This window comes from Nyctibius grandis, chromosome Z (assembly GCF_013368605.1).
Source record: "Nyctibius grandis isolate bNycGra1 chromosome Z, bNycGra1.pri, whole genome shotgun sequence".
Taxonomy (NCBI): Eukaryota; Metazoa; Chordata; class Aves; order Nyctibiiformes; family Nyctibiidae; genus Nyctibius; species Nyctibius grandis.
The window spans coordinates 88267443-88281978 of NC_090695.1; the positions used below are offsets into that span (position 1 = coordinate 88267443).

General features: G+C 37.5%; 1 protein-coding gene across 3 annotated transcripts in view; it reads left to right on the forward strand.

Moving 5' to 3' along the window:
- Nucleotides 1-14536, forward strand: part of CLEC16A (C-type lectin domain containing 16A) — a 76267-nt gene that overhangs the window by 27686 nt on the left and 34045 nt on the right. For all 3 annotated transcript variants that reach the window (XM_068422811.1, XM_068422809.1, XM_068422810.1), the window contains exons 13-18: nucleotides 2518-2640; nucleotides 4279-4388; nucleotides 4889-4933; nucleotides 6353-6403; nucleotides 8667-8795; nucleotides 12737-12857. In XM_068422811.1, coding sequence (XP_068278912.1) covers nucleotides 2518-2640; nucleotides 4279-4388; nucleotides 4889-4933; nucleotides 6353-6403; nucleotides 8667-8795; nucleotides 12737-12857 — 579 coding nt within the window. The remainder of the gene's footprint in view (nucleotides 1-2517; nucleotides 2641-4278; nucleotides 4389-4888; nucleotides 4934-6352; nucleotides 6404-8666; nucleotides 8796-12736; nucleotides 12858-14536) is intronic.

Here is a 14536-nt window from a genome sequence, read left to right on the forward strand (position 1 = left end):
TCTACCTTTTAAGAGAGTAAAAATATCCTGGCCCTAAAACTGGACATACTTCTTATGCTTTTAGGGGGTCAAAACCTACACTTCATTCTTTGGTGGTCATATCAACCCTCTCCAATGAAAAATTCTTTAGGCTATACTCATTGTCTTTCCTTGTCAACAATTTACGTTAGCCTGTTGCTCTTTGGAAGCTATCTTCCTTTCTCCCCCTATCCTTGACCCTAGATCTTAGGTGCTAGACAGATAATGACATCCAGGTTTGGTCTTTCACCAACGCACTCCTCTCATGCCCTGTAGTAGACTGCTTTCAGCCTTGGGGGCCACGGAATGAGTGCCTCTGTGTCTTGAAGAGGAGGGATTTTACAAGCTGCATCCCTGTTTGATGCAAGAGCGGAATGTTGTTCTTTATGAGCTCAGGAGCTGTACAACTACTCCTTTCTACACCACATTCCGTATCAGACATGGAAGGAGCCTCAGGATTGAGCTGGAGCCAATGTTTATATTTGAATTCAGTATAATGCAAGAGATCTGTTTGCTTACAGACTTTCTCAAGGTATGGGTCAATGATCCTTTTCTTTTACTAAAGGGTATAAGAGTCTCTCTCCAAACACGGAGAGGCCAAGTTGTTTACCCAGCTTCAGGAAGTAGTAAATCTCTAGGAGTTGTGTGTCTAGGATCTGATTATTTACTGTCCATCTGGCAGAGATGGTAAATGCTCTAGTGAACACTTGAATCAGTTCAAACAAACAGGTAATGAACTGGAAATTTAGGATAGTTTCTTGTGACTAAATGCAGCAGAAGCTTGTCCTCTCTACACCACAGGAAAATGACTTGCAGTTTTCTATTTCGGTATGTTGGCTGTTTCAGGTATGTTTCTGATTCTCTAGCTGGTCAGTTAGAATTTCACCTTTCCCCCGCATTTCCCCTCCGCTTCCTACTCATTTTGGCACTGTGGAGAAGGCTACACCAGAACACATTCAGAAAAATCTGAATTGCCATAGCTTAACCAAGAGCTTTGGTTACAGGCCTTGCTTCTAAGGGAGCAGCCTTCTCAGTCTCTGTCACTAAATGTGGACATCCTATTGAGGCTTTTGTTTGTGACTCCTTCCATTTGGATACCGAGTCTGCATTTTGCACCATGTTCTTGAACGAGTTTAAAGAAAATGCGCTTGTTTTTCACTAGCAAGAAGTATCTGTGCGAACAGGAAGAGAATCCCAAGAGGTACATGTATGCAGCTAAATAGATTTGTTGCAAATTGTGTCTGACAGATCTTTAATCCCAGAAGCAGCCCTTCATATGTGTTGCTAGAGCATGTACTGTATCTCAAGAATGCAGAACTCTGCATCCTTGGCAGGCAGACAACCAAATGAAAGATGCTGAATATGAACTTTCTCACCATGATTTCAGTTTGGCCACTTTGCTGAACACCTGCCTGGTGCTGCCTCATTCCACCCCCATGTTTTCTTAGTCTCCTTAATGGTTTTCTGCTGGTTAATGACCACGTCCTTCTGTGAGAGCTTAATCTGCATATAGATATTCTCTAAGAAATGTTACTCATAAGCAGCTTTTCCTTTCCAGAAGGAAAACTATAGCTCTTTACTAAACTGTTAGATTGTTGTGAATACTAATACTCGTATTGCCCTTGTTACTTAAATGCTTCCTTCCCCCTGCCCCCTTCAGTCTCATCATAAGAGAGAATATTTCTATCAGTCATTAATCTTCAAACAGACCTTTATAAATTGTTCCAAATACATATGCTTAGTAAAGAAATAAATCAGATATCACAAATGGTGGTGTTATGTAAAGTTAAATACTACAAACCACAATATCATCACCTTCTGTTTTATGGGGTTGTTTGTTACCATTCTTTAGAACAAGGTCACGGAGATCCTCAACAATCCATAACTATGTTTTGTTGTAAGAGGTCTTACAGTAACCAGTCTATTCTGAGAAATAACTTTGCTATTTTAGAGGAATAGGTTGAAAAAAGATGGGTTTAGTTTCCTTATACAGCAAGTCATTGAGAATCTGATTTGCGTTGTGGAGGGTGCTAAGAAAGAGGCTACTAGTTACAAAATAAAATTCCTATTTTTTTTAAAATAGATATGAACTGATCACTTACTATCAAAGCAGAATTTAAAATTAGACTTTCGTCTTTTCCGCTTTAGCCTTTATGCTCTTCAGATGTATGACTTGACTTGATTTGGCTTAGATGTACACAAATAGTCTGAGAATTCCATGTGCAGTAAAATGGTTTGGATGTCACCAGCCACTTTGGGATTTCGATGTCTTCATGCAGTAGGCCCCATTTAAGGCTGAGATTTTTCAGTGATACCTAAATGTATTTCGTCTCTCTGTTGTTCCTCCTTTTCCTTGTAACAGAAATTCAAAACTAACTTGCCCAGTTCTGTATTGCTAATTACACTGTTCTGAAAAAACTGCTACAGTGTATTAAATACTTATCTCAAGGCATACTTCTGTTTTCTAATTTACATTTCTTCCTTCATCCCCCACAAAAGGAATTGATCCAGTCAAGCTGGAGAGAATTCAACTTCCAGCTCAACATGCTGAAGAGAGAAATTCATATAATCATGTACTTGCAGAAGGGCTCATCAGGATAATGAATTATGCTGCACAACCAGGTATTACTTTTCCAATATTTGTTCCCATGCCAAGCTGAAATTTTTGAAGATGGGGGAAAAAAAGCTACCTAAGCTCTTGTCTTTGAGGGGAAAGTGTCTGTTTAGCATGCTCTTCGATGAACAATAAGTAGATATGGTCTGTGAAAGACAACTATCTGTGTTTCCTTGGTTGGTGAAGAACCAGAAGCTCTAGATTTCTGCTGAATAGTTGTTTTTATACTCAGAACTATACAGGGATCTGTTGTCTTAATTCCTATTTTCTGTATTTTTGAATAAACAAAAATGATGAGCTGTATAGTGATTTCAGCTTAATGTACGATTTCATCCTGAAAATATGGTCTGTGGCACCTCTGCTTGTAAGAGTAATTCCAGCGGAGTAGTCTTGTAAACTGTGTGGTTCCGTTTGCTTTTAGCAGTCATTTGTCTCTAGAGGTGTTAGCAAATTTTCCCATGATTTTTTTTTAATAGCAGATTGTATTTTCAGTTCTGAACTGTTTTGCAGAAAACAGGGGTGTTTTCCTGACTTCAGCTTTTTTTGTGAAATGAGGGATACAAGGCTCTGTGACCTATTCCACAGAAACATGATTTTTGTTCAAGCCACAGCTCTTCTCCCTGCACTTCCCCTCTTAAAACTTCACATGAGTAGAACTGGTTTTCCCCTGAAACTGACGCACTATCAAATTCCTGATTGTCTGCAGAATAAAATCTAATGCTTGTTTGACTCACAAGACTGATCTACAGAGTATTAACTTGTTATGCTGATGTGTCAGTCACAGATTAAAAGCACATTTATATATAAGGAGTTTGTACATGCTGCAGAAGGAAAGAGTGCAAGATGAGGAAATGCATTTATTTAAACAAGAACACTTCTGGAGAGGGGTGGTAATAGTGGGGTTTTATTAAGCTTGCTAAATGCTGTGTAGAACATCTCCTTTTCTCTTCTTTTTGGGGAGTACTGGCCTTTGTATCTTTAGTTTCTGGCAGCATAGTGCTAACTTGTAAAATAGTAGTGGGAGTTGGAGTCAAAAGTTAAGATGTCTGTCTGTCTCTTGAGTATATTGTCTTAGTATTGATCACTGAACTCAGAATGTACATTTTTAGTATCTCTCTTTTTTTTTTAAAATCCTTCTGAAACTATAAGCTAAAAATCTCAATGTATTCTTTCACTCTGACCTCTCTAGATTCTCACATCCAGGCTGTATCTGAATCCTTTGGCCCTTTTTTTTAGGAAAAGCTATACTTTACTAGTGTGCTATATACAAAACTTCCTTTCATCTTGTAAGTTTATCCATGCCAAACGTCTGCGATTCTCTTGTAGTTTTAGTGTAATTCAACCTGTGCCTCAGATTGATAAAGGCATTGTTTTTGGCTTCTTTTCTAATAGTATTAATCTTTATTGCCTTCTTATTGCATGATTCTGCTTTAAATTTTCTTTTGCTTTAAATTATTATTTTTTTTTAATAGCCATCAGCATTGTAAGCCAGCATCAGCACTCATCCTTGTCAAATAGGGTGTGTATGACAGAGAAGCAAAGTTTCACAATTGCAGAGAAAAGTAGAAACATTTCAGAGCATTGGGTAATGAGAAGAGCAATACTTAAACTGCTACTATTTTGTGTTTGAAATTTTCTTCTCATAGATGGAAAAATTCGTTTGGCAACTTTAGAACTTGGGTGCCTGTTGCTGAAGCAGCTTGTGTTTTCTAAAAATGGCAGCATCATAAAAGGTGTTCACCTTGCTTGCCTTGAGGTAAGTATTTTATTTCAAATTACCAGTCACAGCATTACTTGTCTTTGAGTCTTGTAGTGTAGTTGAATAAATCTGTTTCATTTCTGATTGCAATAAGCATAAATGTGAAATCTGAGCTTCTGGAACATCTTTCCATTGGTGGCTCTGTGCAGTGAACGTAAAGAATCAATACCCCGTGTTCTGTTCTCAGCTTTGCTGTTATGTTGCTGTTTAAACTCTAACTTCTCAAGCAGGGTTATGTTTAATTTTCTCTCTGAAATTTGTATGTCATCCATCTCAACAATCTAAAGGAAGGTGCTTTTGAAACTAACAAGCTCACATAAGCTGTATTTTCAGAAGTGTAAGAACTGTGTTCTATCAAATTCTGGGCTGAAGGCTATGAGTATGGGGATATTAATAGACAGTCTCTTCTGTATGAGTTTTATGGTGTTCTTTTAAATGTGACTTTTGAGTAAATGGTGTATTTACTCCCTGAAACACAGTTATTTTATCTTTTCCAGGGTGCAAGGGAAGAAAGTGTTCATCTCCTTCGTCGTTTCTATAAGGTATATATGCAAAATGCTGTAAGAAAAAAAAATCCTTTACATAATGTAGAATTAGAAGCAAGTCTACAGCCCAGTCTCTACATAGTACCCAAGGCAGCACTGTTTTAAAGATGGGAACTCCGTATTTGTGATAGAGAAGGAAGTGTTTCATTGGAGGATTCCTCTCCTTTCCTGCCCTTCCTGTACCACACTGACGTACGTCACAAAAAGGCTCACGGAGTTTGTACTGGAGGTCAAGTTAGCAGTCGTGCTTTTGTTGCAACTGCTATGTATTTCATGGAACAGAGCCCCACTATTAGAACATTTCTGGGATTTTATCATTGACACTAATATGGAATGTGTTTCTTTTTGGCATTACTTTTTATTTGTGTCTTATCTAAAGTTTTACTTAATCTTTTTTTCGTATTGGAGACCTCTGCAAGTTTTTGCCTTTTTTTCAATTGTAAACAATGAGAAAAATAAAATTTGTAGCCCTAGGTGTTAACTTCTATATAAGGAGCAGTAAATCCATGACAAATTTCAAGTGTCTAAAATATCTTCCTATTTTTGTTAGAATTCTCTTGAAGAATGTTTTCTCAATGTGGCTTACAAAAAATAAGTAACTTGTGGTGGGTTGACCCTGTCTGGCTGCCAGACGCCCACTCAGCCTCTGTCTCACTCCCCCTCAACAGAATGGAGGGAGAATATAAGATGAAAAATTCTTGTGGTCAAGATAAAGACAAGAAGATCACTTAACAATTACCATAATGAGCAAAACACACCCAACTTGGCAAAAAATAATTTATTGCCAATTAAAATAAATTTAGATAGTGAGAAATAAAGACAAATTAAAACAACGCTGTCCCCCCACTCCTCCCTTTTCACTGGCTCAACTTCGCTCCTTCATTTCTGACTCTTCTACCTTCTGCCCCTGCTGAGTGGTACAGGGAGGACGGGAAATGGGGGTTTGAGGTCAGTCCATAACAGTTCATCTCTGCTGCTTCTTCCTCCTCACACTTTTCCCCTGCCCCAGTGTGGGTCCTCTCCTCCATGGGCTGCAGTCCTTTAGGAAAAAAATCTGCTTCAGTGTAGGTCCTCCACACACTGCAGCTCCTTCAGGGCATATCCACCTGCTCTGATGCTGCAGGGTGGATATCTGCTCCACCACGGTCCCCTCACGGGCTGCAGAGGAATCTCTCTCCCTTCCTTAAATGTATTTTCCCAGAGGCGCCATCAGTGCTGGTGAGGGGCTCAGCTGTGTCCTGCCGTGGCGGGAACTGGCTGTGTCCAGTGCAGGGAGCCCTGGCCTCCCCTCACAGAGGCCATGGCAGCCCCTGCCAGCTCCTGGACAGGGACACCCACTACATAATTAAAAACCAAACAAGCATGGCTCCATAGCCGTCAGGATTCACGATATGTCCATATCCCTTTTTTTGAAAGGGAGAAGAAATTTTTCTGGATATGTTTGAAGATGAATACCGGAGTATGACAGTAAGTGACACACCTTCTGCCCTGCCAAATCCTCAAACCCAGATACTGCACAGGAGCAAGAACAAGTACTTATTGATAACTACTGAGTATGCTGGTATCTCTGGTATCTTTATTTCCAGGACTAGAATAACAAAACATGACTGGGTTTTTTTTGTCTCTGAGGAGCTATATCTGCGTTCACATAAATTGTTTATGTGAAATTTCACAGCTCTTTATTAAATAAAAGCCCATTACTTTCTGAAAGTGAGTATACAAAAATTACTTTATCCTGGTAAATGAGACATTGGATTAATTTTTTTTCTAGTTATTAAACAATTTGAAAATCTTCCTACGTCTTCCTGAAGCCCAGCAAGGTTTCAGTTTTGAGTGATGCCACTTTACTTACCAGTAGAGAACAGGGTTCTAGCGAGCAAATATTGTGGCCTTTGTCTCATGTAGGAGAGGTACTGCCTGCCCCACAGTAACGGCTGTGAAAGTTTTAACAGATTACTAAGCTTAATCTCAGTTCATATTTAACCTGTAAACATGTTTTAAAACTAATTATCTGTTTCAATTCTAATGTTAAAATTTGGATAAAAATACTTTGGGTAGTCTGTTACAGGCTTTTTTTCCACAGTGGTACAGGGATTTAATGACCAGCCACTAGCTGTCTTTTTGAAAAAGCACAATCTACAGTTGGTGTGTTGCAATAAGTCTTTTAATATGGGAAGCATCTTGCATGTGTCTTACCAGCCTAAATAATAGAAATATTTAATGAAACATTTACTTTTTTAGTAGTCAGGTATTGCTGTACTTTTAGTTTGAGAAGTGGCACTGACACTAGCATAATTTTTATGTTGCAAGTTCAGTATACATGTGTTTTTTTCTGTTGTATCTCTGAGACTGCATTTTTTTTATTTACCATAGAAGTCAGCTACACACTGGAACTTGAACTTTGTTTTCCTTAAAGCATATTTATTTGCCTAGCTAGCAAATGGCTTGCTGGGCGGGCTGATTTAAGTGCCAAGTAACACTCATGTTGTCTTGTCAGATGAGTTGTGTAAGTTACATTGTATAGAGCTTCTATGAAGGCAGAAGTATACTTGCTCAGTCTGAATGACAAAGGAAAAAGTTGTGTCTTCATTAACGATAGATGAGAACAAGTTCAGAGGAGCAAGTAAATTGAACACTGTAGTCCTTAGTATTTTTGCTTTCAGCAATGAGTTTCCTTTTTTAACATTCTTCACCTTTATGATGTAAAATGCTGTTTAAACCAGCGTACACTCATGTGAATTGCATCTGAAGTAGTTATTTACTTATTATAAATTTTAGTTCTGTGGTCTTATTTCTTCTCATTGTTTATGTAGATTTCTGTATCTTTCTACACATTAACTGAATTCATTATACAGTGTTTTAGACAGTGAAGATGAATTTTTCTGAGATCAGAAAAATTGGCTAAAGACTTATTTTTGAGTTTGTATATATGCAAGGCAGCAGTTCAAGACTGCTCTGTGGAAATTCTGGACCTTGTTTCAGTCTGTTTCTTCTATGGCACCTGACCATGGCAAAGTAGCCAGGAATATTTCCAGTTACAGTTGGCTATTTTGGAATGCCCATGTGACTGCATTTTTCTTCTATGGATTATATTGTACAAGCTATGGGAAGGGCTTTTATGTGTTTTAGCCTTTTCGGCTGACTTTCTGGCAAAAAGAAGCTCATGTCTCCAGTGTGTGTGTATATAATAGAACTTGGATGAAATTGTCCAAAGGTACAGAAGGATAAATATTTCAGACATCATTTATTCATGGAAATAAGCAACTGTGTAAGGCAGAGACTCTTAGTGGCAAGATTGAAGGGAATTGTCTAGTGTGAAAGTTACTGCATTATTAGACACTAGAGTGTTTTTTTTTTTGAAGAGAAAAAGATATGGGAAACTTTTTCTTGTGATTGAAGTAGTTACAAACTTGAGTGAAAACTTAAAATCAAACCTAAGAGACTTTAGTTTTTAGTACTCATGAAATAGCTTTCCTTCTGTAATCTTTCAGAGTTTTTTCCTGTATTTTTTCAGTATGGAAACTTCAACAGTGTCTTAGGGAACGATGAGCAAATATAAGATAGAGATTGCGTGTAAGGAGCTTAAAAATAGGATGGATGGTATCAGAGATTCTCAGAAATCTGTAACAATTCCTTCCTCCTAAAATATGCCACCATGAGTTATATTTGAAAGTAAAGATGCAAATGCTTATTGTTCTGTATAGTAATCAATGTTAAAATATTTTTATAGATTAAACCCATGAATGTAGAGTACTTGATGATGGATGCCTCAATCTTGTTGCCTCCAACGGGGACACCACTGACTGGTATTGATTTTGTGAAAAGATTGCCTTGTGGAGACGTGGAAAGAACACGAAGAGTGAGTAAGACTGTATTTCTTGTATTTGTTCTTGACAGAATGATGCCAAAGGCTTTGAAAAATTCTAGAAATACAAATGTTTTTCCTTGAAAGCTGCTGACTGGAAGTTTCATCCATAAAATAATAAACACTTGATGAAGACTGACCTGTATGTAGAGTATATAATATTTACCTGTCCCAGTGGAGAAACTTTTTCTTTATGATTTCTTGTGTCTAATTAATTCAATGAGTTCTTGCACTGAGGGTTTAATTTTTTAGACTGTTGAGACATGTACATAAAAAGGCATTTTGATGACACTCATTAATATATTGTCAGTTTCCTTTACTGATGTGATATCTCAGTCTGTCTTTCGTTATATTCCTATAGTAAGAGTCTCCACTGGAAGGCTGGCTGGCTTCATGTTGCTTGTGTTTCTAGACATAGCAAAAAATATAGTTCTACTCAAGAGTGTTCATCTTGCTGAAGTAATTCACGATAGAGATCTTGAGAGTGAGGAGAAAAATAGCAAAATATCTGTTTTTATGACTGACACAATCTGTAGAGGTGATACTGACCTGAATAACAACATCATTATCAGCATCCTTGGGATAATCAGTTCTTGGCCCTTATCTGTCAGTGTCCTATAAGCCTTGCAGTGCCAGTAAGTCTTAAAGATACATTACTGCATGACATTATTATTTGAAAAGTGCTGTTCTTTGGGTAGCTTTGCATTTATGTAAATATATATGTAAGTATATTCAAGTACTCTTGAAGAAAAAAACAAGTTTCCAGGAATCTTCTGAAAATGTTTGTTTTCATTACTTACTATAAGCCACACGACTTTTGTTATCACAGGAAGTTAAGTTTGATAAAGTGCAGTGAATTATCTTGAGAATTATTGTTCTTAGAAAGCAAAATCCTTCCTAGAATGCTCTCTGAGGCATTTAACAGAATGATACTTAGCAATGCACATTAATGGAAACTGACTGCTCCATGGTTTTTCATGCACTAAATAAGGAATAGTTTAACTTCTGTTGGTGGAAATTCAAAAATCAGTACAAATATTCCTGTAAATTCTTTGGAATGGAAGGGTCTTTCTCATCAGCAAGAACTCCAGAATGTTTCCTTGTTGGTTCTCCTTCCCCTAATTGCATTGCTCTACAAGTTTTAGGATTTCTTAGAATTCCTATGCTGCTTTCTTCCAGCTAGGCTACCTCTCTTCGGCTGAATTGCTATAACAATATGCTGAACTTCAGGTGTATCTTGTGACATTGCTGCTGACGCTTAACCTGCTGCTGATACTTTTTGCTGACAGCTTCAAATGGGTAGTGATTGAATTCTGAGCATCCCATGGCATGATGCTAAAAAAGTTTGAGTTTTATTTCACTAGCAAGTGAAGGAGTCCCGTACCTTGATTATATGAGTTCTTAGCTGTTAGAGAGCAGATCTTTTTAGGCTCTCACTTCTTCTTTTGCTGTAAAAAGTCCCTTTAAGTGGCTATTTTTTTCCTCTTAACAACTTAAGATTCAGATACCTCTTGAGTTATCAAAGGCACATCACGAAAATCCAGACAGCCAGTGCCTCTGACTTTAAACATTAAAATGACCAGAGTTGTTAGGCTGCTTTCTGAAATCAGCTACTGCTTCTTGATCAAGCCTTCTGCCCAGAATCAGATGCTTTTTTGAATTGTTAATAGTCCGGTTACTGCTTGTTGGTTGCATCTCTTCCTTCTGATTTCTGTAGTCCTAAAGATGGTACTGCTTACTAGTCCCCTCGAATAATGCCAGCTCATTTACGTGCTTATTTGGGAAGTAATGAACAGTATGGGTCTTGAACTCTGTGCCTTGGAGTACATAGCAAGGAAAGACTGAGAAAGGTTTTGAACCACCTGTGAGAATGTCATGTCATGGGAATGTAATAAGATACTGGTAGGTTTCCCTGCACATTGCTGTTTCTTTGCACATGGTGTATGTATATAAATGAAGGAATCAATGCAAAGTATACCTTATCATAATGCTTAGTTTTTTAATGTAGATAGCAATTCATATTTGTTCCTTCACCAAGAAAACAGAAGTCAGTTAAAAAATTCTAGGCTACTGAACTGCTCTGCTGTTTCGTTGAGATCTAATAAAATGCTACAGGAAGTCACAAATCATATGCTTTTGGGTTTATATTGATACTGCTAGCAAACTGAGGCCTATCATTATTGTAGGAAGTTTGTAGTTCCCTTTTCATCTGATGTTCTTTATTTTTTTTCCCCCTTGCAAAGGCTAAAGTTCTAATTTTCTTTCTTAGTCCTGTAGATTATTCTGCAGTACATGTGATTACACGTTTGGAGATGAGTGACATTAGTTTTATAGGGAATGTATGTGAGGAAAATTAATGCTCTGTCTAGGAGGGAAAGAGGATTGAGGGGAAAATAAGTGAAAGCAGGCTGAGTGATGGCTGTCCTCTGAATTAAAAAAACCCAAACCTGTTGGGTTTGACTTTTGGGTTACCAAAAATGCAAGGATGTTGCTGTTCTTCATTAAATTTGGAAGCTTTTAAATGCAATACCACGAACTCTTCTTGAAGCGTCTGGTAGTAAAACTACTTTATAGTAATCCTAATTAATTTCAGTAAATCCACAATACATTAGAATGCAGTCTGCCTAAATGGGAGAGGTCGTTTCCCATTATGAAGTGACTCTGCTCTTATTCATAAGCTAGTGTTAATATCGTATTTTTGTTAGATACCCTTGAGATTCTTCCTCTGAATAATCATATAGCACTACTAGGTTTCAACAGCATACCAAATTTGTCTGCTCTGGTGTCGGTTCATGGAAGAGCCAGATACATGACTTCCTTCTCTTCATCCCTGTTCTGCCAGAAGTTTCTGAAAGCACCACCGGCATGATAGCTGGCCAAGCACTCACATTTCTGGTTCATGGGAGGCACAGTTATGTTGATGTTAAAAATAGAGGAGTGATGGGTTTTGCCTTAAAGCAGTTTAGATTTGTTTTTCCTAATACTTACTGCAGTCTGGGAGTTCCTGGGCACTGCAGCTGTTCCATGAATTCAATGCTTTTACTGTAAGGCAGTAGTTAATTTACAGTATACCACAGAATTTCTATGTAGGAAACTTTTAAAAAACAAAACACTGGAAGTAATAAAAAATGGTTTTTTGTTTGCTATACTGAAAATACAGTTCTTATAGTGGAAGAAGATTATAAATGGTGCCTTTCAAAGTGTGGCTAATAAAATTATGATTGTTCTCTGACACTTTATCTAGTCTTTGCATACCATATGTCATTAATTTCTGAATCAAAACAAGAATATTAATTTCACAGAGCAGCTGTTGAAAGTTCCTTGGGACTGGTGCAGCTTTCAGAATGCTTTGCCCTGATGTGGACCTTCTGAGAATATAGATTAAGTTCTCCAAGAATGCTGTATTGCACGTGGTTAGTTTTTATGAACACAGCAAATTAAAACTCAAAAATCCCCACTGTTTTCTCTCAAACGTTTAGACATCTTAGCTAGACTCAGCCAGAAAAGTTATTACTGTTTTAAGTACAGAATGTGAGAGTCTGGAAGGTTGGTTGTATAGTTGTCTGTAGCATACAGGCATTGGAAATACAATCAGTCCTAAAATAATGTTTAAAAAAAAATTCCAAGATTGTTATTTTTGCTTAAATATCTCTTGTAATCATTTGCCTGTCAGTCACAATCTGTGTAAACGTGCCAGTGGGATAAAAGCTCTGCTGCTTCTACTTGATTGAAAATAAATAGCATGTTTCAACTTCTTCCATATCCTTTTTAACTAACTTTTAAATTACATTCTGCTTTCTCGGTTTAAAAAGTAGATATACTGCATGACAACAAACTCAAGGGTTGTAAAAGCGAGTATACGTTTGTAAGATTCTGTTGAAATATGTAGTACTGAGTGCAGCAATATTTTAATGTTATCTTTTTAATTTCTCAAGGCAATCCGAGTTTTCTTTATGCTCCGTTCACTATCACTGCACTTGCGAGGTGAGCCAGAAACTCAGTTACCACTCACCAGGGAGGAAGATCTGATAAAGACAGATGATGTCCTTGACTTGAGTAAGTAGTCCCTCGATTTCCCAAATAGTCTATGACATGGAAAAATTGCTGGCTTTTTTTTTTTTTTAAAGTTAAAAACCCCAAATAGTTATCTTTGTGTAATTGACTACCAAGGATGATTGTATTAAGTTTGTGTTCTACTGAATTTGGAACACTTCATGTGTTTGGTTTTTTAAGGAGAATGTTAATAAATATTCCAGGGTTTAAATATTAGCACATAAAGGATTCAGAGTCCTTCATCTGGTTTTCTGGTATGTTAGTTTTCTAAATGAACTGATCCTAGGAGGATTTTCTTCTATTCTGCTTTCACCTGTTCAAAATGCTCTTAAACCGTTCATGAACTTTAAGAGACTGGATGTAATTACTCCCACAGCTACCCTGTGCTGTTTTACCAATACTGGGGTTTGGTCATCATTGTGTGTGTCCGTGTCCCCCCCTCCCCCGAGTTCTTTTTCTTCACATCTCTTCTGTCATTTTAAAGTTGGGTTATGGAAGCTTTTACTCCCATAGCTATTCCCAAGGGGAATCAGTCTGTAAAGTCCAGAATGACCGTGTGATATTAAGTAATATTTATTATGAAGTAAAGGCAAAGTACCTTCTTTCTGCAGTATCATAGAATACTACTGCACTCTTCATACTGAAGAAACAACCATGGGAGCTTGATGAGAAAGGTTAAAGTTTCTTGTAAAGAAACATTTTAATATTTTGATGTGCATATGTTCATTGTAAACCTTTAAATGTAGTTGCAAGGTTGTCAGCACTATATATGACTGTACGTTTAGAAATGAGTCAGGTATTCCACAGAACATTCGTTCCATATTGCCGGGTATGCTGCCGCCAGAATGATACCTACTGTTACTTTTCAGTATTGTTTTTTACTGCAAATAGTTTTGAAGCACTCGGGTATTGTAACTGCCTGCCTTAGACTGCATGTGAGTTTGTAGGTGTCTCGTGTAGGTGGCTTCTTTAATCTTATTCAGTGGCTCACTGTGTGAAGCTCACTGGCAGCTCAAATTAGCAGCCTCGGTGCTTGGTGTCAGACTTCTGATTCTGTTAGTGACAAAGTTTTAAACACCATGGCCAAGAGGTAAATAATGATGCATTTAAAGCCATTATTTCTTAGCTAAAACCTGGAAAAAGTAACATTATAGTTAAGTCTCCTTGTTCACTCTGTCTACCAAATACACAGGCTTTATAAAGGCCATCATAGTCAACATTTTTTTAATAAGATTTGATGAAAATTTATCATAGAATAATTGAGGTTGGAAGGAACCTCAGGAGATCATCTAGTCTAACTCCCCTGCTCAAAACCGGGTCAGCTAGAGCAAGTTGCCCAGGGTCCTCACCAGTCAGCTTTTGCGTGTCATTAAGGATGGAGATTTTGCAGTATCGCTGGGCAACCTGTTTCAGTGTTTGTCTACCTTCACAATAAAAAAGATTTGTGGGTTTTTGTTGGTTTTTTTTCCCCCCAATGTTTTCATGGTATTTCCTGTATTTCAGTTTGTGCTCAGTGCTTCTTGTCTTGTTGGATACCACTGGCTTCATCATCTCTACTCCCCCCAAACAGATATTTGCAGACCTTGATGACAGGTTTTATCATAGGGCATATAACTTTTTCTTCTATTAAATATGTTCCAAGGAAGGTAACTCATCTTTTGAGTCCTTATCCAGTTACTTTG